The 24,024-nt window shown below is 43.1% G+C and overlaps 1 protein-coding gene across 2 annotated transcripts in view; it reads right to left on the bottom strand.

Moving 5' to 3' along the window:
* YTHDC2 (YTH N6-methyladenosine RNA binding protein C2) overlaps positions 1-24,024 on the bottom strand; it is a 272,381-nt gene that overhangs the window by 113,104 nt on the left and 135,253 nt on the right. For both annotated transcript variants that reach the window (XM_069752951.1, XM_069752942.1), the window contains 3 exons: positions 6,410-6,506; positions 5,654-5,741; positions 5,486-5,566 (listed from right to left, as the gene is read on the bottom strand). In XM_069752951.1, the coding sequence (XP_069609052.1) occupies positions 5,486-5,566; positions 5,654-5,741; positions 6,410-6,506 (266 nt within the window). The remainder of the gene's footprint in view (positions 1-5,485; positions 5,567-5,653; positions 5,742-6,409; positions 6,507-24,024) is intronic.

Raw genomic sequence — 24,024 nt, 5'->3', positions numbered from 1 at the left:
TTTTTTTTTTATTGATTTATTTTGAATGGGGCGAAAGGGGGGTGATTTAAACTTATATTTTTTTTCACATTTTTTTTTTTTTACTTTTGCCATGCCTCAATAGCCTAGAAGCAGGCACAACGCGATCGACCACAGGGTGGCGCTCACAGCTACCGGCGATCAGTAACCATAAAGGTCTCAAGGACCTCTATGGTTACTATTCAGAAGCATCGCCGACCCCCGATCATGTGACGGGGGTCGGCGATGTGATTATTTCCGGCCGCCTGGCCGGATGCGGTAGTTAAATGCCGCTGTCTGCGTTTGACAGCGGCATTTAACTAGTTATGGCTAAGTTCACATTTGCGTTGTGCGGTGCTGCGTCGCATGCGTTCATTTTTGCATGATTTTTGGTGCAGAAAAAAATGCATCATGCAGCGTCCTCTGCGCCCTGACGCTTGCACCAAAATGACGCATCACAAAACGCAAGACAACACATGTCCATGCGCCCCCCATGTTAAATATAGGATCGCATGACGCATGCGTCAACGCGGCTGCGCCCGACGCAGCACCGCACAACGCTAATGTGACATGTCCCGGCTTTGATGCGGGCTCACCGCCGGAGCCCGCATCAAAGCGGGGCTTCTGACCTCGGACGGACTATCCCGTCCGAGGTCAGAAAGGGGTTAATGTACACTCTGCACCCCATCTTGACTGAAAAAAAAACCCAGAAATGTAGTAATTTTTGTGAATTTATTAAAAAATACTGGAACATCACTTGGCCATAATTATTCAGCCCCTTTGCTCAGTATTGAGTAGAAGCACCCTATTGAGCTAGTACAGCCATGAGTCTTCTTGGGAATGATGCAACAAGTTTTTCACAACTGGATTTGGGAATCCTCTGCCATTCTTCCTTGCAGATCCTCTCCAGTTCCGTCAGGTTGGATGGTGAACGTTGGTGGACAGACATTTTCAGGTCTCTCCAGAGATGCTCAATAGGGTTTAGGTCAGGGCACAGAGTTGTTCTGAAGCCATTCCTTTGTTATTTTAAATGTGTGCTTAGGGTAACATAGTAACATAGTAACATAGTTAGTAAGGCCGAAAAAAGACATTTGTCCATCCAGTTCAGCCTATATTCCATCATAATAAATACCCAGATCTACGTCCTTCTACAGAACCTAATAATTGTATGATACAATATTGTTCTGCTCCAGGAAGACATCCAGGCCTCTCTTGAACCCCTCGACTGAGTTCGCCATCACCACCTCCTCAGGCAAGCAATTCCAGATTCTCACTGCCCTAACAGTAAAGAATCCTCTTCTATGTTGGTGGAAAAACCTTCTCTCCTCCAGACGCAAAGAATGCCCCCTTGTGCCCGTCACCTTCCTTGGTATAAACAGATCCTCAGCGAGATATTTGTATTGTCCCCTTATATACTTATACATGGTTATTAGATCGCCCCTCAGTCGTCTTTTTTCTAGACTAAATAATCCTAATTTCGCTAATCTATCTGGGTATTGTAGTTCTCCCATCCCCTTTATTAATTTGTTGCCCTCCTTTGTACTCTCTCTAGTTCCATTATATCCTTCCTGAGCACCGGTGCCCAAAACTGGACACAGTACTCCATGTGCGGTCTAACTAGGGATTTGTACAGAGGCAGTATAATGCTCTCATCATGTGTATCCAGACCTCTTTTAATGCACCCCATGATCCTGTTTGCCTTGGCAGCTGCTGCCTGGCACTGGCTGCTCCAGGTAAGTTTATCATTAACTAGGATCCCCAAGTCCTTCTCCCTGTCAGATTTACCCAGTGGTTTCCCGTTCAGTGTGTAATGGTGATATTGATTCCCTCTTCCCATGTGTATAACCTTACATTTATCATTGTTAAACCTCATCTGCCACCTTTCAGCCCAAGTTTCCAACTTATCCAGATCCATCTGTAGCAGAATACTATCTTCTCTTGTATTAACTGCTTTACATAGTTTTGTATCATCTGCAAATATCGATATTTTACTGTGTAAACCTTTTACCAGATCATTAATGAATATGTTGAAGAGAACAGGTCCCAATACTGACCCCTGCGGTACCCCACTGGTCACAGCGACCCAGTTAGAGACTATACCATTTATAACCACCCTCTGCTTTCTATCACTAAGCCAGTTACTAACCCATTTACACACATGTTCCCCCAGACCAAGCATTCTCATTTTGTGTACCAACCTCTTGTGCGGCACGGTATCAAACGCTTTGGAAAAATCGAGATATACCACGTCCAATGACTCACCGTGGTCCAGCCTATAGCTTACCTCTTCATAAAAACTGATTAGATTGGTTTGACAGGAGCGATTTCTCATAAACCCATGCTGATATGGAGTTAAACAGTTATTCTCATTGAGATAATCCAGAATAACATCCCTCAGAAACCCTTCAAATATTTTACCAACAATAGAGGTTAGACTTACTGGCCTATAATTTCCAGGTTCACTTTTAGAGCCCTTTTTGAATATTGGCACCACATTTGCTATGCGCCAGTCCTGCGGAACAGACCCTGTCGCTATAGAGTCACTAAAAATAAGAAATAATGGTTTATCTATTACATTACTTAGTTCTCTTAGTACTCGTGGGTGTATGCCATCCGGACCCGGAGATTTATCTATTTTAATCTTATTTAGCCGGTTTCGCACCTCTTCTTGGGTTAGATTGGTGACCCTTAATATAGGGTTTTCATTGTTTCTTGGGATTTCACCTAGCATTTCATTTTCCACCGTGAATACCGTGGAGAAGAAGGTGTTTAATATGTTAGCTTTTTCCTCGTCATCTACAACCATTCTTTCCTCACTATTTTTTAAGGGGCCTACATTTTCAGTTTTTATTCTTTTACTATTGATATAGTTGAAGAACAGTTTGGGATTAGTTTTACTCTCCTTAGCAATGTGCTTCTCTGTTTCCTTTTTGGCAGCTTTAATTAGTTTTTTAGATAAAGTATTTTTCTCCCTATAGTTTTTTAGAGCTTCAATGGTGCCATCCTGCTTTAGTAGTGCAAATGCTTTCTTTTTACTGTTAATTGCCTGTCTTACTTCTTTGTTTAGCCACATTGGGTTTTTCCTATTTCTAGTCCTTTTATTCCCACAAGGTATAAACCGCTTACACTGCCTATTTAGGATGTTCTTAAACATTTCCCATTTATTATCTGTATTCTTATTTCTGAGGATATTGTCCCAGTCTACCAGATTAAGGGCATCTCTAAGCTGTTCAAACTTTGCCTTCCTAAAGTTCAATGTTTTTGTGACTCCCTGACAAGTCCCCCTAGTGAAAGACAGGTGAAACTGCACAATATTGTGGTCGCTATTTCCTAAATGCCCGACCACCTGCAGATTTGTTATTCTGTCAGGTCTATTAGACCTGTCAGGTCTATTAGGGTCATTGTCTTGTTGGCAGGTGAACCTTCGGCCAAGTCTGAGGTCCAGAGCACTCTGGAAGAGGTTTTCATCCAGGATATCTCTGTACTTGGCGCCTTCATGTTTCCTTCAATGACAACCAGTCGTCCTGTCCATGCAGCTGAAAAACACCCCCATAGCATGATGCTACCACCACCATGTTTTACTGTTGGGATTGTATTGGGCAGGTGATGAGCAGTGCGTTGTTTTCTCCACACATACCGCTTAGAATTATCACCGAAAAGGTCTATCTTCGTCTCATCAGACCAGAGAATCTTATTTCTCAAAGTCTGGGAGCCCTTCATATGTTTTTTAGCAAACTATATGCGGGCTTTCATATGTTTTTTGCACTGAGGAGAGGCTTCCGTCGGGCCACTCTGCCATAAAGGCCCGACTGGTGGAGGGCTGCAGTGATTGTTGACTTTGCGGAACTTTCTCCCATCTCCCTACTGAATCAACCACAATGATCTTGGGGTTCTTCTTTACCTCTCTCACCAAGGCTCTTCTCCCCCGATTGTTCAGTTTGGCTGGACGGCCAGGTCTAGGAAGACTTCTGGTGGTCCCAAACTTTTTCCATTTAAGGATTATGAAGGCCACTGTGCTCTTAGGAACCTTGAGTACTGCAGAAATTCTGTTGTAACCTTGGCCAGATGTGTGCCTTACCACAATTTTGTCTCTGAGCTCCTTGGCCAGTTCCTTTGACCTCATGATTCTTGGTCTGACATGCACTGTGAGCTGTGAGGTCTTATATAGACAGGTGTGTGCCTTTCCAAATAAAGTCCTATCAGTTTAATGAAACATAGCTGGACTCCAATTAAGGAGTAGAACCATCTGAAGCAGGGTCACAAGGAAATGGACAGCATGTGACTTAAATATGAGTGTCTGAGCAAAAATAGTGTAAATACTTATGACCATGTGATATTTCAGTTTTTCTTTTTTATTAACTTTGTGAAAATGGGGTGCTGAGTGTACATTAATGTGAAGAAAAAAATTAACTTTTTTGAATTTACCAAATGGCTGCAATGAAACAAGGAGTGAAAAATGTAAAGAGGTCTGAATACTTTCCGTACACCACTGTATATAGAGAGGAGAGTCTGTAAAATTAGGATCACAACTGAAAGAGAAAAAGGTTACCTTGAAGTTGGTAAATGGGCATATACACTCAAGCTCAATTTTGGTGGTTTTGTCTTTGTATTTTTGCATTTTGTGCAAGTCAGGGTGTGGCCTTCCTTTCCTGAGCTGGAAATCACATTTAAAGGATTTCCCAGACTGGTATCCACTGGTTGGGACTCGGTCCTTTTGTCTGCCCTTATTCACACACTGAGGTCAACTTTGACACATGGTATGTAGGACCTCCCGATGAGAGTCACCTTATCGATGGTGGGATGGCTTTTATGCAATTTTTTAACAAAAACAGTATTACTAAGAACTCTGTGTTATTTAAATGCACTTTTGCTTTTTTCTTATTTAGTTACAGCAGGGTTTTTGCTCATTTTATTTCTTGTAGGTTTTGTATGTTTTATTGCCAATGCGAACATGCGTTTATGTGCTGAATGTATACCAACTCAAACCAAGTTAATTTTTGTGTTTTTTCTTTGTATTTTTACATTCTGTGCAAGCCGGGGTGTGGCCTCCCTTTCCATGAGCTGGAAATAACATTTAAAGGCTTCCCCAGATTGGTGTCCACTGGCTCGGACTCCGTCCTTTTGTCTGCCCTTATTCACACACTGAGGTCAACTTTGACACATGGTAAGGTTTTTAAAATTAGACAGTGTAGGACCTCCCGATCAGAGTCACCTTGTCAATGGTGGGATGGCTTTTATGCTATTTTTGATCAAAAACAGTATTACTAAGAACTTTACTTTTTATTTATTTAGTTACAGCAGGGTTTTTGCTCATTTTGTTTCTTGTAGGCTCTGATGTACAGTGTACAAATACAATATATACAAACAAACACAATGAAAGAATAGTGCTTTTAACATTACAAGTTCTAGCACAATATAAAGCAATCCTGATACACTCTCCTTATCACTGAATGCCTCTCAGAATACAATTTCTCTCACCAATGCTTACCTCCTTCACTTTTCCAGAGTCAATCACAAACACAACATCATTTACTGTGATGCTGGTCTCTGCGATGTTGGTTGAAAGTATCTATAAAACATACAAACAATGAATGGTCCCACCACTGTAGCCCTCACACTTTCAAGCCATATGTTATATTCATGTCATTCTACGTACAATTTTCCGAATGCCAACTGGCGGGTTCTTCAAAACCTTCTTCTGGTCAGAAGTTTGCATGTTTGAGTGCAGCATGAATATTTGATACCTGTAGAAAGCATAAAACCTGACCTGTAACCAGCCCATAAAACTGTAAAATGTATCTCTCCTCACAGGAGCCATCGATATATATATCTGACTGCCAGAGGTTACTGACCTGGACCCTGGACTTGATCCTTTAAAATAACGTGTGTGTGTGTGTGTGTGTATGTATATATATATACATATTATGTACTGCATATATAGTAGAGAAGGTGCAAGTCACTTTAAAGGATCAAATCCAGGGTCCAGGTCAGTGACCTACGGCAGTATGGCAGCCAGCAGTAGTCCTCCTAACTGAAGCTCTCATTTTGATTAGCTAGCCTGTCCCAAAATCACAAATGTGTCATACTGCAATAATGATATTCTTGCCGGGCCAATTTATCAAAAGGGAATCCAAGGATACCATCAGTTAAGAGGGGGTTTACAGGGCTCCCACCCAGGATCCACAGATTATTGCTGTGCTTGCTGGAACGGATCCTGCAAGTCAATTTGCATCATCTCTACTACATACAATTTATAAAACTCAATAATAAAATGGTATCCACTAAGGTTCCATGATACAATTTCATGTCCTGGACAGCCTATTTAATCTGATTTTATCCCAGGAACATTTAGCTTTTTTGCATTATTACTATCTATAATGCCTGACAACATAAAATAAGGAACAACATTTACCCGTGAGAGTTTTCAGAAAACCTCTTGTCATCGTACAAGATACGATCTCGTAACCCTACTATTTCATCATACCCTGGGAGAAATATTAGTATGGCCCCTAAAAAACAGAAATTATCTAATCAAACAAAATTACATTAAGAAAATTTGGAATTTAAATACAGAAACATTCAAATACTATTGCTCCACAACCACAACCCCTCAGATAGTACAGGGATTACAAATTAAATGCAATCATTACATCCTCTCTACCGCTGATCTGAACAGACTATAGCTTAGATATCTCAAATTTACAGTAAATCTCTGATCAATGGCAAAGGGGTGTAAATTATCTAAAGACCCTCATTCCTGATGTAAGTCGTAGCCCCAGATCAAACAAATAATGTAAATCTATTACCCATAAGTAGGTAATTTTAACTTATTCAAGACGGAGCCCTTTTTCGTTTTTTGCGTTTGTTTTTCGCTCCCCTTCTTCCCAGAGCCATAACTTTTTTATTTTTCTGTCAATATGGCCATGTGAGGGCTTGTTTTTTTGTGGGACAAGTTGTACTTTTAAACAACACCATTGGTTTTACCATATCATGTACTCAAAAACGGGAAAAAAAATTCCAAGTGCGGTGAAATTGCAAAAAAAAGTGCAATTCCACAATGGTTTTTTGGATTTTTTTTTAACCATGTTCACCAAATGCTAAAACTGACCTGCAATTATGATTCTCCAGGTCATTACGAGTTCATAGACACCAAATGTGTCTAGGTTTTTTTTTTTATTTAAATGGTGAAAAAAAATCCAAAGTTTGTTTAAAAAAAAAAAAAATTACGTAATTTTCCGAGACCTGTAGCGTCTCCATTTTTCGTGATCTCGGGTTGGGTGAGGTCTTACTTTTTCAGCACCGAGCTGTCGTTTTCATTGATTCCATTTTGGTGCAGATACGATTTTTTGATCGCCCGTTATTGCATTTTAATGCAATGTTGCGGTGACCAAAAAACCTAATTCTGACGTTTTGACTTTTTTTCTCGTTACGCCATTTAGCGATCAGGTTACCGTACATACTCGAGTATAAGCAGCCCCAAGAATAAGCAGAGGCACCTAATTTTGCCATAAAAACTGGGAAAACTTATTGACTCCAGTATAAGCCTTGGGTGGGAAATGCAGCAGCTACCGATACATTTCTAAAATAAAAATAGATACCAATAAAAGTAAAATTAATGGAGAAATCAGTAGGTTAAATGTTTTTGAATATCCATATTGAACCAGGAGCCCCATAAGATGCTCCATACAAAATACACCCCATATAATGCTCCATAAAGTTCATGATGGGCCTCATAAGATGCTCCATACAAAAATGTGCCCCATATAATGCTGCATAAAGGTTAATGATGGCCCCATAAGATGCTCCATACAAAAATATGCCCCATATAATGCTCCATAAAGGTTAATGATGGTCCCATAAGATGCTCCATATTAAAATATGTTCCATACACTGCAGCTGCTGCTGCTGCGATTAAAACACAAACAAACATACTCACCTTTCGTCGCTGCCATTGCTCCTCAGCATCGCCGGTTCTCTGCAGTGACTGTTCAGACGGAGAGCGCGCAATTACCATGTCATCACGCCCTCTGACTTGAACGTCACAGGACCCAGAAGACACAGCTGGGCGGTGGAACGGGGACAGGATAATATCGCATGGCTCACCCTCCCCCAGTCCTACTCACCCTCCCAGCGCTGTATATCAGTCCCAACATCTTGGGTGCTGGCATCTCTCTTCCTGTCTTCCTTCCTGTGCTGAGCGGTCAGTGATACAGCCTCAACGCATTTACCTAACTATCCCTGTGTGGCTCATTTAAAAAACTTAAACCATAATCAGGTTCCTCGCATCATGTTCTCATACGCTCTATGCGTTTAACAGCCCTCTGTGTCTGTACTGTTACATATACATGGGCAGCACAGTGGCTCAATAGTTAGCATTAAAACCTTGCAGCGCTGGGGTCCTGGGTTCAAATCCCACCAAGGACAACATCTGCAAGGAGTTTGTATGTTCTCCCCGTGTTTGCGTGGGTTTCCTCCGGGTACTCCGGTTTCCTCCCACATTCCAAAAAAAGACATACTGATAGGGATTCTAGATTGTGAACCCCATCAGGGAAAGCGATGATAATGTGTGCAAACTGTAAAGCGCTGTGGAATATGTTAGCGCTATATAAAAAAAAAACTATTATTATTGTTATATTTCGGCTGTTAACTGGTTCATGCAGCTTTACATGAACGCCTGATTCTTACACTATGGCTGGTCCGAACAACGAAAGCAATTGTTACCATCCATCTTTCGTGTCTCCCCATTTTCCTCATAGTTTGTAAGCTTGCGAGCCGGGCCCTCATTCCTCTTGTTATCTGTTTTGATCTGTGTTTATTGTTAAGCTGTAAGTACAAGTCCCCTCTATAATGTAGAGCGCTGCGGAATATGTTGGCGCTATATAAATAAAATCATTATTATATTATTATTATTATTATTATAGTAATGAATATGCACTCCACGCCTATGAGAGTGGAGACGCGTGCATATTCATTACATTAATAAGCGGTACCACGTGACCGCTCAGCACAGGAGGGAAGACAGCAAGAGAGATGCCGACTCCCGAGAAGCAGGAACTGATATGCAGCGATGACACCAGGAGGGCGATTATGTCTTCTGCTCCCCCACCGACAATGACTCATGTATAAGCTGAGAGAGGCGTTTTCAGAAAACAAAATGTACTGAAAATCTCGGCTTATACACTAGTATATACGGTAATCTTTTTTTTTTATTGATAGATCGGGAAAATTCTGAAAGCGACGATACCAAATAAGTGTATCTTTAATTTTTTTTATTGTTTTATTTTGAATGGGGCGAAAGGGGGGTGATTTTAACCCCTTCATGACCCAGCCTATTTTGACCTTAAAGACCTTGCCGTTTTTTGCAATTCTGACCAGTGTCCCTTTATGAGGTAATAACTCAGGAACGCTTCAACGGATCCTAGCGGTTCTGAGATTGTTTTTTCGTGACATATTGGGCTTCATGTTAGTGGTAAATTTAGGTCAATAAATTCTGCGTTTATTTGTGATAAAAACGGAAATTTGGCGAAAATTTTGAAAATTTCGCAATTTTCACATTTTGAATTTTTATTCTGTTAAACCAGAGAGATATGTGACACAAAATAGTTAATAAATAACATTTCCCACATGTTTACTTTACATCAGCACAATTTTGGAAACAAAATTTTTTTTTGTTAGGAAGTTATAAGGGTTAAAATTTGACCAGCGATTTGTCATTTTTACAACGAAATTTACAAAACCATTTTTTTTAGGGACCACCTCACATTTGAAGTCAGTTTGAGGGGTCTATATGGCTGAAAATACCCAAAAGTGACACCATTCTAAAAACTGCACCCCTCAAGGTACTCAAAACCACATTCAAGAAGTTTATTAACCCTTCAGGTGCTTCACAGCAGCAGAAGCAACATGGAAGGAAAAAATGAACATTTAACTTTTTAGTCACAAAAATTATCTTTTAGCAACAATTTTTTTATTTTCCCAATGGTAAAAGGAGAAACTCAACCACGAAAGTTGTTGTGCAATTTGTCCTGAGTACGCTGATACCTCATATGTGGGGGTAAACCACTGTTTGGGCGCACGGCAGGGCTTGGAAGGGAAGGAGCGCCATTTGACTTTTTGAATCAAAAATTGGCTCCACTCTTTAGCGGACACCATGTCACGTTTGGAGAGCCCCCGTGTGCCTAAAAATTGGAGCTCCCCCACAAGTGACCCCATTTTGGAAACTAGACGCCCCAAGGAACTTATCTAGATGCATAGTGAGCACTTTGAACCCCCAGGTGCTTCACAAATTGATCCGTAAAAATGAAAAAGTACTTTTTTTTTCCACAAAAAAATTCTTTTAGCCTCAATTTTTTCATTTTCACATGGGCAACAGGATAAAATGGATCCTAAAATGTGTTGGGCAATTTCTCCTGAGTACACCAATACCTCACATGTGGGGGTAAACCACTGTTTGGGCACATGGTAAGGCTCGGAAGGGAAGGAGCGCCATTTGACTTTTTGAATGAAAAATTATTTCCATCGTTAGCGGACACCATGTCGCGTTTGGAGAGCTCCTGTGTGCCTAAACATTGGAGCACCCCCACAAGTGACCCCATTTTTGAAACTAGACCCCCCAAGGAACTTATCTAGATGCATATTGAGCACTTTAAACCCCCAGGTGCTTCACAGAAGTTTATAACGCAGAGCCATGAAAATAAAAAATAATTTTTCTTTCCTCAAAAATGATTTTTAGCCTGGAATTTCCTATTTTGCCAAGGATAATAGGAGAAATTGGACCCCAAATATTGTTGTCCAGTTTGTCCTGAGTACGCTGATATCCCATATGTGGGGGTAAACCACTGTTTGGGCGCACGGCAGGGCTCGGAAGGGATGGCACGCCATTTGGCTTTTTAAATGGAAAATTAGCTCCAATCATTAGCGGACACCATGTCACGTTTGGAGAGCCCCTGTGTGCCTAAACATTGGAGATCCCCCAGAAATGACACCATTTTGGAAACTAGACCCCCAAAGGAACTAATCTAGATGTGTGGTGAGGACTTTGAACCCCCAAGTGCTTCACAGAAGTTTATAACGCAGAGCCATGAAAATAAAAAAAAAAAATTATTTTCTCAAAAATGATCTTTTAGCCTGCAATTTTTTATTTTCCCAAGGGTTACAGAAGAAATTGGACCCCAAAAGTTGTTGTCCAGTTTCTTCTGAGTACGCTGATACCCCATATGTGGGGGTAAACCACTGTTTGGGCACATGCCGAGGCTCGGAAGTGAAGTAGTGACGTTTTGAAATGCAGACTTTGATGGAATGCTCTGTGGGCGTCACGTTGCGTTTGCAGAGCCCCTGATGTGGCTTAACAATAGAAACCCCCCACAAGTGACCCCATTTTGGAAACTAGACCCCGAAAGGAACTTATCTAGATGTGTGGTGAGCACTTTGAACCCCCAAGCGCTTCATAGAAGTTTATAATGCAGAGCCGTGAAAATAATAAATACGTTTTCTTTCCTCAAAAATAATTATTTAGCCCAGAATTTTTTAATTTTCCCAAGGGTAACAGGAGAAATTTGACCCCAATATTTGTTGTCCAGTTTCTCCTGAGTACGGTGATACCCCATATGTGGGGGTTAACTACTGTTTGGGCACATGCCGGGGCTTGGAATTGAAGTAGTGACGTTTTGAAATGCAGACTTTGATGGAATGCTCTGCGGGCGTCACGTTGCGTTTGCAGAGCCCCTGATGTGCCTAAACAGTAGAAACCCCCCACAAATGACCCCATTTTGGAAACTAGACCCAGAAAGGAACTTATCTAGATGTGTGGTGAGCACTTTGAACCCCCAAGCGCTTCATAGAAGTTTATAATGCAGAGCCGTGAAAATAATAAATACGTTTTCTTTCCTCAAAAATAATTATTTAGCACAGAATTTGTTATTTTCCCAAGGGTTACAGGAGAAATTGGACCCCAAAAGTTGTTGTCCAGTTTCTCCTGAGTACGCTGATACCCCATGAGTGGGGGTAAACCACTGTTTGGGCACACGTCGGGGCTCAGAAGGGAAGTAGTGACTTTTGAAATGCAGACTTTGAAGGAATGGTCTGCGGGTGTCACGTTGCGTTTGCAGAGCCCCTGGTGTGCCTAAACAGTAGAAACCCCCACAAGTGACCCCATTTTAGAAACTAGACCCCCCCAAGGAACTTATTTAGATATGTGGTGAGCACTTTGAACCCCCAAGTGCTTCACAGACGTTTACAACGCAGAGCCGTGAAAATAAAAAATCATTTTTCTTTCCTCAAAAATTATGTTTTAGCAAGCATTTTTTTAGATTCACAAGGGTAACAGGAGAAATTGGACCCCAGTAATTGTTGCGCAGTTTGTCCGGAGTATGCTGGTACCCCATATGTGGGGGTAAACCACTGTTTGGGCACACGTCAGGGCTCGGAAGTGAGGGAGCACCATTTGACTTTTTGAATACGAGATTGGCTGGAATCAATGGTGGTGCCATGTTGCGTTTGGAGACCCCTGATGTGCCTAAACAGTGGTAACCCCTCAATTCTACCTCCAACACTAACCCCAACACACCCCTAACTCTAATCCCAACTGTAGCCATAACCCTAATCACATCTCTAACCACAACCCTAATTCCAACCCCAACCCTAAGGCTATGTGCCCACGTTGCGGATTCGTGAGAGATATTTCCGCACCATTTTTGAAAAATCCGCGGGTAAAAGGCACTGCGTTTTACCTGCGGATTTTCCGCGGATTTCCAGTGTTTTTTGTGCGGATTTCACCTGCGGATTCCTATTGAGGAACAGGTGTAAAACGCTGCGGAATCCGCACAAAGAATTGACATGCTGCGGAAAATACAACGCAGCGTTTCCGCGCTGTATTTTCCGCACCATGGGCACAGCGGATTTGGTTTTTCATATGTTTACATGGTACTGTAAACCTGATGGAACACTGCTGCGAATCCGCAGCCAAATCCGCACCGTGTGCACATAGCCTAATTCTAAAGGTATGTGCACACGCTGCGGAAAACGCTGCGGATCCGCAGCAGTTTCCCATGAGTTTACAGTTCAATGTAAACCTACGGGAAACAAAAATCGCTGTACACATGCTGCGGAAAAACTGCACGGAAACGCAGCGGTTTACATTCCGCAGCACGTCACTTCTTTGTGCGGATTCCGCAGCGGTTTTACAACTGCTCCAATAGAAAATCGCAGTTGTAAAACCGCAGTGAAATGCGCAGAAAAAAACGCGGTAAATCCGCCATAAATCCGCAGCGGTTTAGCACTGCGGATTTATCAAATCCGCAGCGGAAAAATCCGCAGAGGACCAGAATACGTGTGCACATACCGAAACCCTAACCCTAGCCCTAACCCTACCCCTACCCCTAACCCTAGCCCTAACCCTACCCCTAGCCCTACCCCTAGCCCTAACCCTAGCCCTAACCCTACCCCTATTCTAACATTAGTGGAAAACAAAAATTTTCTTTATTTTTTTATTGTCCCTACCTATGGGGGTGACAAAGGGGGGGGGGGGGTCATTTATTATTTTTTTTATTTTGATCACTGAGATATAATCTATCTCAGTGATCAAAACGCACTCTGGAACGAATCTGCCGGCCGGCAGATTCGGCGGGCGCACTGCGCATGCGCCCGCCATTTTGGAAGATGGCAGCGCCCAGGGAGAAGACGGACGGGACCCCGGCTGGATCGGTAAGTATGATGGGGTGGGGGGGACCACGGGGGGGGGATCGGAGCACGGGGGGGGGAATCGGAGCGCGGGAGGGGTGGAACGGAGCACGGGGGCGTGGAACGGAGCACGGGGGGGCTGGAATGTAGTACGGGGGGGTGGAACGGAGCACCGGGGGGGGGGGTGGATCGGAGTGCAGGGGGGGTGATTGGAGCACGGGGGGGTGATTGGAGCACGGGGGGAGCGGACAAGAGCACGGGGGGGAGCGGAGCACTGGACGGAGGGGAGCCGGAGCAGTGTACCGGCCAGATCGGGGGGCTGGGGGGGCCATCGGAGGGGTGGAGTGGGGGCACATTAGTATTTCCAGCCATGGCCGATGATATTGCAGCATCGGCCATGGCTGGATTGTAATATTTCACCCGTTATAATAGGTGAAATATTACAAATCGCTCTGATTGGCAGTTTCACTTTCAACAGCCAATCAGAGCGATCGTAGCCACGAGGGGGTGAAGCCACCCCCCCCCTGGGCTAAACTACCACTCCCCCTGTCCCTGCAGATCGGGTGAAATGAGAGTTAACCCTTTCACCCGGCCTGCAGGGACGCGATCTTTCCATGACGCCACATAGGCGTCATGGGTCGGATTGGCACCGACTTTCATGACGCCTACGTGGCGTCATGGGTCGGGAAGGGGTTAACTTTTATATTTTTTTAAATATTTTTTAAAACTTTTTTTCACTCTTGGCATGCTTCAATAGTCTCCATGGGAGCCTAAATGCTGCCATAAACTGATTGTCACTGCTACATACAGGCGATGGTCAGATCACCTATATGTAGCAGAATTGCTGACTTGTAATGAGCGCCGACCATCGGGTGGCGCTTATAGCCAGCCAGCAATGACAATCATAGAGGTCTGTAAAGACCTCTGGTTGTCATGCCAACCCAGAGTTTGACAGCAGCATTTAAAAGGTTAATAGCTGCGGGTGGATCGTGATTCCACCAGCGGCTGTTCCGGGCACACGTCAGCTGTTTAAAACAGCTGACATGTGTCGGGAAAGATATGGGCTCACCGCCAGAGCCCCCATCAAAGGGGGAGATACAACATGTGCAGTACATGTACGGCACATGTCATGGAAAGGTTAAAGTACCACTCCAACATTTTCTTTTATTATTCCGCTGGAGTGGTGCTTCTAATCTTAAAGTCCCTGCACTTAATCTCATACTTCCATGGACGTCACCTTTTATCACCGCGGCTCTTGTTGGTCTCCGGCAGTTTGTGAACTGCTGGATAGTTCCAGTGTTTCATGGAGTGAGCCGGAGGTCACAACTCAATACAAGTATATGATAGCCTCATTCTGGGTCTAAGAGACTTGCACTGAGAGCTTTAGATGTAACTTCTAACTTCTGGCCAGTCAGCAGTTGTGGTCACAAGATGGTGCTGTGGGATCGGAGCAGCGAAGAAAAACGGTGAAGACACTGGAATGTGAGAATAAGAGAAGGGGCAGGGACCACAGATTAGATGCACCACTTCAGAACTGTAAAAAAAAAAAAAACAGGAGTGGAGCTTTAAATGGACTAATTTACACTCTTTAATTTTCTTCCTTTACTGTAAAATCATGTTTCCTAGATACTTCAAAAGCATAAGCACTTTTTATATTGTTAGTAATATAACTAACCTCTTAACCCCTTTACCCCCAAGGGTGGTTTGCACGTTATGGACCGGGCCAATTTTTACAATTCTGACCACTGTCCCTTTATGAGGTTATAACTCTGGAACGCTTCAACGGATCCCGGTGATTCTGACATTGTTTTCTCGTGACATATTGTACTTCATGATAGTGGTAAAATTTCTTTGATATTACCTGCGTTTATTTGTGAAAAAAATGGAAATTTGGCAAAAATTTTGAAAATTTCGCAATTTTCCAACTTTGAATTTTTATGCAATTAACCCCTCTGTGACCTTAGACGTACTATCCCGTCGAGGTGCCCTGGGCTTATCTGACCCTGGACGGGATAGTACGTCATAGCCGATCGGCCACGCTCACGGGGGGAGCGCGGCCGGGTGTCAGCTGCTTATCGCAGCTGACATCCGGCACTATGTGCCAGGAGCGGTCACGGACCGCCCCCGGCACATTAACCCCTGGCACACCGCGATCAAAGATGATCGCGATGTGCCGGCGGTGCAGGGAAGCACCGCGCAGGGAGGGGGCTCCCTGCGGGCTTCCCTGAGCCCCCCGCAGCAACGCGATGTGATCGCGTTGCTGCGAGGGTCTCCTCACCTCCCTCCCTGCTCGAGCCCCGGATCCAAGATGGCCGCGGATCCGGGTCCTGCAGGGAGGGAGGTGGCTTCACAGAGCCTGCTTAGAGCAGGCACTGTGAAGCCTGCAGCGCTGCATGTCAGATCAGTGATCTGACAGAGTGCTGTGCAAACTGTCAGATCACTGATCTGTGATGTCCCCCCCTGGGACAAAGTAAAAAAGTAAAAAAAAAAATTTCCAAATATGTAAAAAAAATAAAAAAAAATATTCCAAAATAATGAAAAAAAAATATATATATTATTCCCATAAATACATTTCTTCATCTAAATAAAAAAAAAAAAACAATAAAAGTACACATATTTAGTATCGCCGCGTCCGTAACGATCCGACCTATAAAACTGTCCCACTAGTTAACCCCTTCAGTAAACACCGTAAGAAAAAAAAAAAAAAAAACGAGGCAAAAAACAACGCTTTATTATCATACCGCCGAACAAAAAGTGGAATAACACGCGATCAAAAGGACAGATATAAATAACCATGGTACCGCTGAAAGCGTCATATTGTCCCGCAAAAAAAGAGCCGCCATACAGCATCATCAGCAAAAAAATAAAAAAGTTATAGTCCTGAGAATAAAGCGATGCAAAAATAATTATTTTTTCTGTAAAATAGTTTTTATCGTATAAAAGCACCAAACCATAAAAAAATGATATAAATGAGGTATCGCTGTAATCGTACTGACCCGAAGAATAAAACTGATTTATCAATTTTACCAAACGCGGAACGGTATAAACGCCTCCCCCAATAGAAATTCATGAATAGCTGGCTTTTGGTCATTCTTCCTCACAAAAATCGGAATAAAAAGCGATAAAAAAATGTCACGTGCCCAAAAATGTTTTCAATAAAAACGTCAACTCGTCCCGCAAAAAACAAGACCTCACATGACTCTGTGGACCAAAATATGGAAAAATTATAGCTCTCAAAATGTGGTATTGCAAAAAATATTTTTTGCAATAAAAAGGGTCTTTCAGTGTGTGACGGCTGCCAATCATAAAAATCCGCTAAAAAACTCGCTATAAAAGTAAATCAAACCCCCCTTCATCACCCCCTTAGTTAGGGAAAAATAAAAAAAAATGTATTTATTTCCATTTTCCCATTAGGGCTAGGGTTAGGGCTAGGGTTAGGGCTAGGGCTAGGGTTAAAGCTAGGGTTAGGGCTAGGGTTAGGGCTAGGGTTAGGGCTAGGGCTAGGGTTAGGGTTAGGGCTAGGGTTAGGGCTAGGGCTAGGGTTAGGGCTAGGGCTAGGGTTAGGGCTAGGGTTAGGGCTAGGGCTAGGGCTAGGGTTAGGGCTAGGGTTAGGGCTAGGGTTAGGGCTAGGGCTAGGGTTAGGGCTAGGGTTAGGGCTAGGGTTAGGGTTAGGGCTAGGGTTAGGGTTAGGGCTAGGGTTAGGGCTAGGGTTAGGGCTAGGGTTAGGGTTAGGGTTAGGGTTAGGGTTGGGGCTACAGTTAGGGTTGGGGCTAAAGTTAGGGTTAGGGTTTAGATTACATTTACAGTTGGGAATAGGGTTGGGATTAGGGTTAGGGGTGTGTCAGGGTTAGAGGTGTGGTTAGGGTTACCGTTGGAATTAGGGTTAGGGGTGTGTTTAGATTAGGGTTTCAGTTATAATTGGGGGGTTTCCACTGTTTCGGCACATCAGGGGCTCTCCAAACACGACATGGCGTCCGATCTCAATTCCAGCCAATTCTGCGTTGAAAAAGTAAAACAGTGCTCCTTCCCTTCCGAGCTCTCCTGTGTGCCCAAACAGGGGTTTACCCCAACATATGGGGTATCAGCGTACTCAGGACAAATTGGACAACAACTTTTGTGGACCAATTTCTCCTGTTACCCTTGGGAAAATACAAAACTGGGGGCTAAAAAATAATTTTTGTGGGAAAACAAAAAGATTTTTTATTTTCACGGCTCTGCGTTATAAACTGTAGTGAAACACTTGGGGGTTCAAAGTTCTCACAACACATCTAGATAAGTTCATTGAGGGGTCTAGTTTCCAATATGGGGTCACTTGTGGGGGGTTTCTACTGTTTAGGTACATTAGGGGCTCTGCAAACGCAATGTGACGCCTGCAGACCAATCCATCTAAGTCTGCATTCCAAATGATGCTCCTTCCCTTCCGAGCCCTCCCATGCGCCCAAACGGTGGTTCCCCCCCACATATTGGGTATCAGCGTACTCAGGACAAATTGGACAACAACATTTAGGGTCCAATTTCTCCTGCTAACCTTGGAAAAATACAAAACTGGGGGCTAAAATATAATTTTTGTGGAAAAAAAAATATTTTTTATTTGCATGGCTCTGAGTTATAAACTGTAGTGAAATACTTGGGGGTTCACAGCTCTCACAACACATCAAGATGAGTTCCTTAGGGGGTCTACTTTCCAAAATGGTGTCACTTGTGGGGGGTTTCTACTGTTTAGGTACATTAGGGGCTCTGCAAACGCAATGTGACGCCTGCAGACCATTCCATCTAAGTCTGCATTCCAAATGGCGCTCCTTCCCTTCCGAACCCTCCCATGCGCCCAAACGGTGGTTCCCCCCCACATATGGGGTATCAGCGTACTCAGGACAAATTGGACAACAACTTTTGGGGTCCAATTTCTCCTGTTACCCTAGGGAAAATACAAAACTGGGGGCTAAAATATAATTTTTGTGGGAAAAAAATTTTGTTTTATTTTTATGGCTCTGCATTATAAACTTCTGTGAAGCACTTGGTGGGTCAAAGTGCTCACCACACCTCTAGATAAGTTCCTTAGGGGGTCTACTTTCCAAAATGGTGTCACTTGTGGGGGGTTTCAATGTTTAGGCACATCAGTGGCTCTCCAAACGCAACATGGCGTCCCATCTCAATTTCTGTCAATTTTGCATTGAAAAGTCAAACTGCGCTCCTTCCCTTCCGAGCTCTCCCATGCGCCCAAACAGTGGTTTACTGCCACATATGAGGTATCAGCGTACTCAGGACAAATTGGACAACAACTTTTGAGGTCCAATTTCTTCTCTTACCCTTGGAAAAATAAAAAATTGGGGGCAAAAATATAATTTTTGTGAAAAAATATGATTTTTTATTTTTACGGTTCTGCATTATAAACTTCTGTGAAGCACTTGGTGGGTCAAAGTGCTCACCACACATCCAGATAAGTTCCTTAGGGGGTCTACTTTCCAAAATGGTGTCACTTGTGGGGGGTTTCAATGTTTAGGCACATCAGTGGCTCTCCAAACGCAACATGGCGTCCCATCTCAATTCCTGTCAATTTTGCATTGAACAGTCAAATAGCGCTCCTTCCCTTCCGAGCTCTCCCATGCGCCCAAACAGTGGTTTACTGCCACATATGGGGTATCAGCGTACTCAGGACAAATTGGACAACAACTTTTTGGGTCCAATTTCTCCTGTTACCCTTGGTAAAATAAAACAAATTGGAGCTGAAGTAAATTTTTTGTGTAAAAAAGTTAAATGTTCATTTTTATTTAAACATTCCAAAAATTCCTATTAAACACCTGAAGGGTTAATAAACTTCTTGAATGTGGTTTTGAGCACCTTGAGGGGTGCAGTTTTTAGAATGGTGTCACACTTGGGCATTTTCTATCATATAGACCCCTCAAAATGACTTCAAATGAGACGTGGTCCCTAAAAAAAAATGGTGTTGTAAAAATGAGAAATTGCTGGTCAACTTTTAACCCTTATAACTCCCTAACAAAAAAAAAAATTGGTTCCAAAATTATGCTGATGTAAAGGAGACATGTGGGAAATGTTACTTATTAAGTATTTTGTGTGACATATCTCTGTGATTTAATTGCATAAAAATTCAAAGTTTGAAAATTGCGAAATTTTCAAAATTTTCGCCAAATTTCCGTTTTTTTCACAAATAAACGCAGGTACTATCAAATAAATTTTACCACTATCATGAAGTACAATATGTCACGAGAAAACAATGTCAGAATCACCAGGATCCGTTGAAGCGTTTCGGAGTTATAACCTCATAAAGGGACAGTGGTCAGAATTGTAAAAATTGGCCTGGTCATTAACGTGCAAACCACCCTTGGGGGTAAAGGGGTTAAATCACAGAGATATGTCACACAAAATACTTAATAAGTAACATTTCCCACATGTCTACTTTACATCAGCACAATTTTGGAACCAAAATTTTTTTTTGTTAGGGAGTTATAAGGGTTAAAAGTTGACCAGCAATTTCTCATTTTTACAACACCATTTTATTTTAGGGACCACATCTCATTTGAAGTCATTTTGAGGGGTCTATATGATAGAAAATACCCAAGTGTGACACCATTCTAAAAACTGCACCCCTCAAGGTTCTCAAAACCACATTCAAGAAGTTTATTAACCCTTCAGGTGCTTCACAGGAATTTTTTGAATGTTTAAATAAAAATTAACATTTAACTTTTTTTCACAAAAAATTTACTTCAGCTCCAATTTGTTTTATTTTACCAAGGGTTACACCAGAAAATGGACCCCAAACGTTGTTGTACAATTTGTCCTGAGTACGCTGATACCCCATATGTGGGGGTTAACCACAGTTTGGGCGCATGGCAGAGCTCGGAAGGGAAGGAGCGCCGTTTGACCTTTCAATGCAAAATTGACAGGAATTGAGATGGGACGCCATGTTGCGTTTGGAGAGCCACTGATGTACCTAAACATTGAAACCCCCCACAAGTGACACCATTTTGAAAAGTAGACCCCCTAAGGAACTTATCTAGATGTGTGGTGAGCACTTTGACCCAATAAGAGCTTCACAGAAGTTTATAATGCAGAGCCGTAAAAATAAAACAAAAATTTTTTCCCACAAAAATAATTTTTTAGCCCCCAGTTTTGTATTTTCCTGAGGGTAACAGGAGAAATTGGACCCCAAAAGTTGTTGTGCAATTTGTCCTGAGTGCGCTGATACCCTATATGTGGGGGAGAACCAGCGTTTGGGCGCATGGGAGGGCTCGGAAGGGAAGGAGCGCCATTTGGAATACAGACTTAGATGGAATGGTCTGCAGGCGTCACATTGTGTTTGCAGAGCCCCTAATGTACCTAAACAGTAGAAACCCCCCACAAGTGACCCCATATTGGAAACTAGACCCCTCAATGAACTTATCTAGATTTGTTGTGAGAACTTTGAGCCCCCAAGTATTTCACTACAGTTTATAACGCAGAGCCGTGAAAATAAAAAAAAAAAATTTCCCCTCAAAATTATTTTTTAGCCCCCAGTTTTGTATTTTCTCGAGGGTAAAAGGAGAAATTGGACCCCAAAAGTTGTTGTCCAATTTGTCCTGAGTACGCTGATACCCCATATGTTGGGGTAAACTCCTGTTTGGGCACACGGGAGAGCTCGGAAGGGAAGGAGCACTGTTTTACTTTTTCAATGCAGAATTGGATGGAATTGAGATCGGTCGCCATGTCGCGTTTGGAGATCCCCCTGATGTGTCTAAACAGTGGAAACCCCCCAATTATAACTGAAACCCTAATCCAAACACACCCCTAACCCTAATCCCAACCCTATTCCCAACTGTAAATGTAATCTAAACCCTAACCCTAACTTTATCCCCAACCCTAACTGTAGCCCCAACCCCAACCCTAGCCCTAACCCTAGCCCTAACCCTAATCCTAGCCCTAACCCTAGCCCTAATGCTAACCCTAGCCCTAACCCTAACCCTAGCCCTAACCCTAGCCCTAACCCTAGCCCTAACCCTAGCCCTAACCCTAGCCCCAACCCTAGCCCTAACCCTAGCCCTAACCCTAGCCCTAGCCCTAACCCTAGCCCTAACCCTAGCCCTAACCCTAATGGGAAAATGGAAATAAATACATTTTTTTTCATTTACTTTTATAGCGGGTTTTTTAGCGGATTTTTATGATTGGCAGCCGTTACACACTGAAAGACGCTTTTTATTGCAAAAAATATTTTTTGCGTTACCACATTTTGAGAGCTATAATTTTTCCATATTTTGGTCCGCAGAGTCATGTGAGGTCTTGTTTTTTGCGGGACGAGTTGACGATTTTATTGGTAACATTTTCAGGCACGTGACATTTTTTGATCGCTTTTTATTCCGATTTTTGTGAGGAAGAATGACCAAAAACCTGCTATTCATGAATTTCTTTTGGGGGAGGCGTTTATACCGTTCCGTGTTTGGTAAAATTGATAAAGCAGTTTTATTCTTCGGGTCAGTACAATTACAGCGACACCTCATTTATATCATTTTTTTTATGTTTTGGCGCTTTTATACGATAAAAACTATTTTACGGAAAAAATAATTATTTTTGCATCGCTTTATTCTCAGGACTATAACTTTTTTTTTTTTTTGCTGATGATTCTGTATGGCGGCTCGTTTTTTGCGGGACAAGATGAGGCTTTCAGCGGTACCATGGTTATTTATATCTATCTTTTTGATCGCGTGTTATTCCACTTTTTGTTCGGCGGTATGATAATAAAGCGTTGTTTTTTGCCTCTTTTTTTTTTTTTTTTTTCTTACGGTGTTTACTGAAGGGGTTAACTAGTGGGCCAGTTTTATAGGTCGGGCCGTTACGGACGCGGCGATACTAAATATGTGTACTTTTATCGTTTTGTTTTTTTTATTTAGATAAAGAAATGTATTTATGGGAATAATATTTTTTTTTTTTTTCATTACTTTGGAATATTTTTTTTAATTTTTTTTTACACATTTGAATTTTTTTTTTTTTAACTTTTTTACTTTGTCCCAGGGGGGGACATCACAGATCGGTGATCTGACAGTTTGCACAGCACTCTGTCAGATCACCGATCTGATAGGAGTGCAGGCTGCTTCACAGTGCCTGCTCTGAGCAGGCTCTGTGAAGCCACCTCCCTCCCTGCAGTACCCGGATCCGCGGCCATCTTGGATCCGGGGCTCGAGCAGGGAGGGAGGGAGGTGAGACCCTCGCAGCAACGCGATCACATCGCGTTGCTGCGGGGGGCTCAGGGAAGCCCGCAGGGAGCCCCCTCCCTGCGCGGTGCTTCCCTGCACCGCCGGCACATCGCGATCATCTTTGATCGCGGTGTGCCAGGGGTTAATGTGCCGGGGCGGTCTTTGACCGCTCCTGGCACATAGTGCCGGATGTCAGCTGCGATAGGCAGCTGACACCCGGCCGCGATCGGCGGCGCTCCCCCCGTGAGCGCTGCCGATAGCATATGACGTACTATTGCGTCCTTGGGAAGTAAAGCCCACCCCACATGGACGCAATAGTACGTCTAATGGCAGAAAGGGGTTAAAGACCGCTGATACGCATTAAAACAGCGGCCATTAAGGGGTCTTATTTCCTCATTGCTGTTTTAATCGGCAATTGGGAATAAGGGTATAGCGCCCCCCAGCATCAAAAATTCTCTGGGTTTCAACTACAGGGGGTAGCAGAGACCCTGCAAATCACGATCAAAGAATAACGGCAATCATGTAAAAAAAATAAAATAAAGTGTGCAGGTATTAGAAACATTTCTCTCTCTTCTGACATGGTATACATGTCAGAGAGAGAAATGAGGTCCACAAACCCAACCTCCTGTACCTCCGCCATCCCCTGATCCCTCCAGCTCCATCCCCGGCCATCCACAACTCTCCCTGGAAAAAACAGTTGTGGTTGGTGCATGCGCAGTGGTCCCGCCGAGATCTGCCGCCCAGCACCCAGCAGCAGCGGGAATTTTTCTTATTGATTAATTTTGATCACCGCTATAGACCCAATCACAGTGATCAAAAGCCAGTAATTAGTATGTCCCTAAATAGGTTCTGAACCTATCACCGAACAGGAACCTAACCCCTGCCTGACCATAGAAACAGGCCCTGGCTAGGGAGGTGACGATGTAAGTGCTAGTCTGCCCCCACTACAACTAAAAAGAGAGAGGGTGAACGAATGAGGGGATACACTTAGCTTGAGAAGACCACCGAGATACCACGCCAGCAATCCTCCAAGAGTACTCCAAGGAGACACTAGCCGACTGCTTGTACTTCCAATCAGACAAAGGAAAATTGAACTAACAACGGCACCCTGCTGCAGAAACTGAATGCATTTAAACCTTCAGTAAAGGTGTGTTAATTAGTAGCAGAC

This window comes from Ranitomeya imitator, chromosome 1 (genome assembly GCF_032444005.1).
Source record: "Ranitomeya imitator isolate aRanImi1 chromosome 1, aRanImi1.pri, whole genome shotgun sequence".
In the NCBI taxonomy this organism is placed as follows: domain Eukaryota; kingdom Metazoa; phylum Chordata; class Amphibia; order Anura; family Dendrobatidae; genus Ranitomeya; species Ranitomeya imitator.
This window is presented reverse-complemented; position numbering and strand designations above follow the sequence as displayed.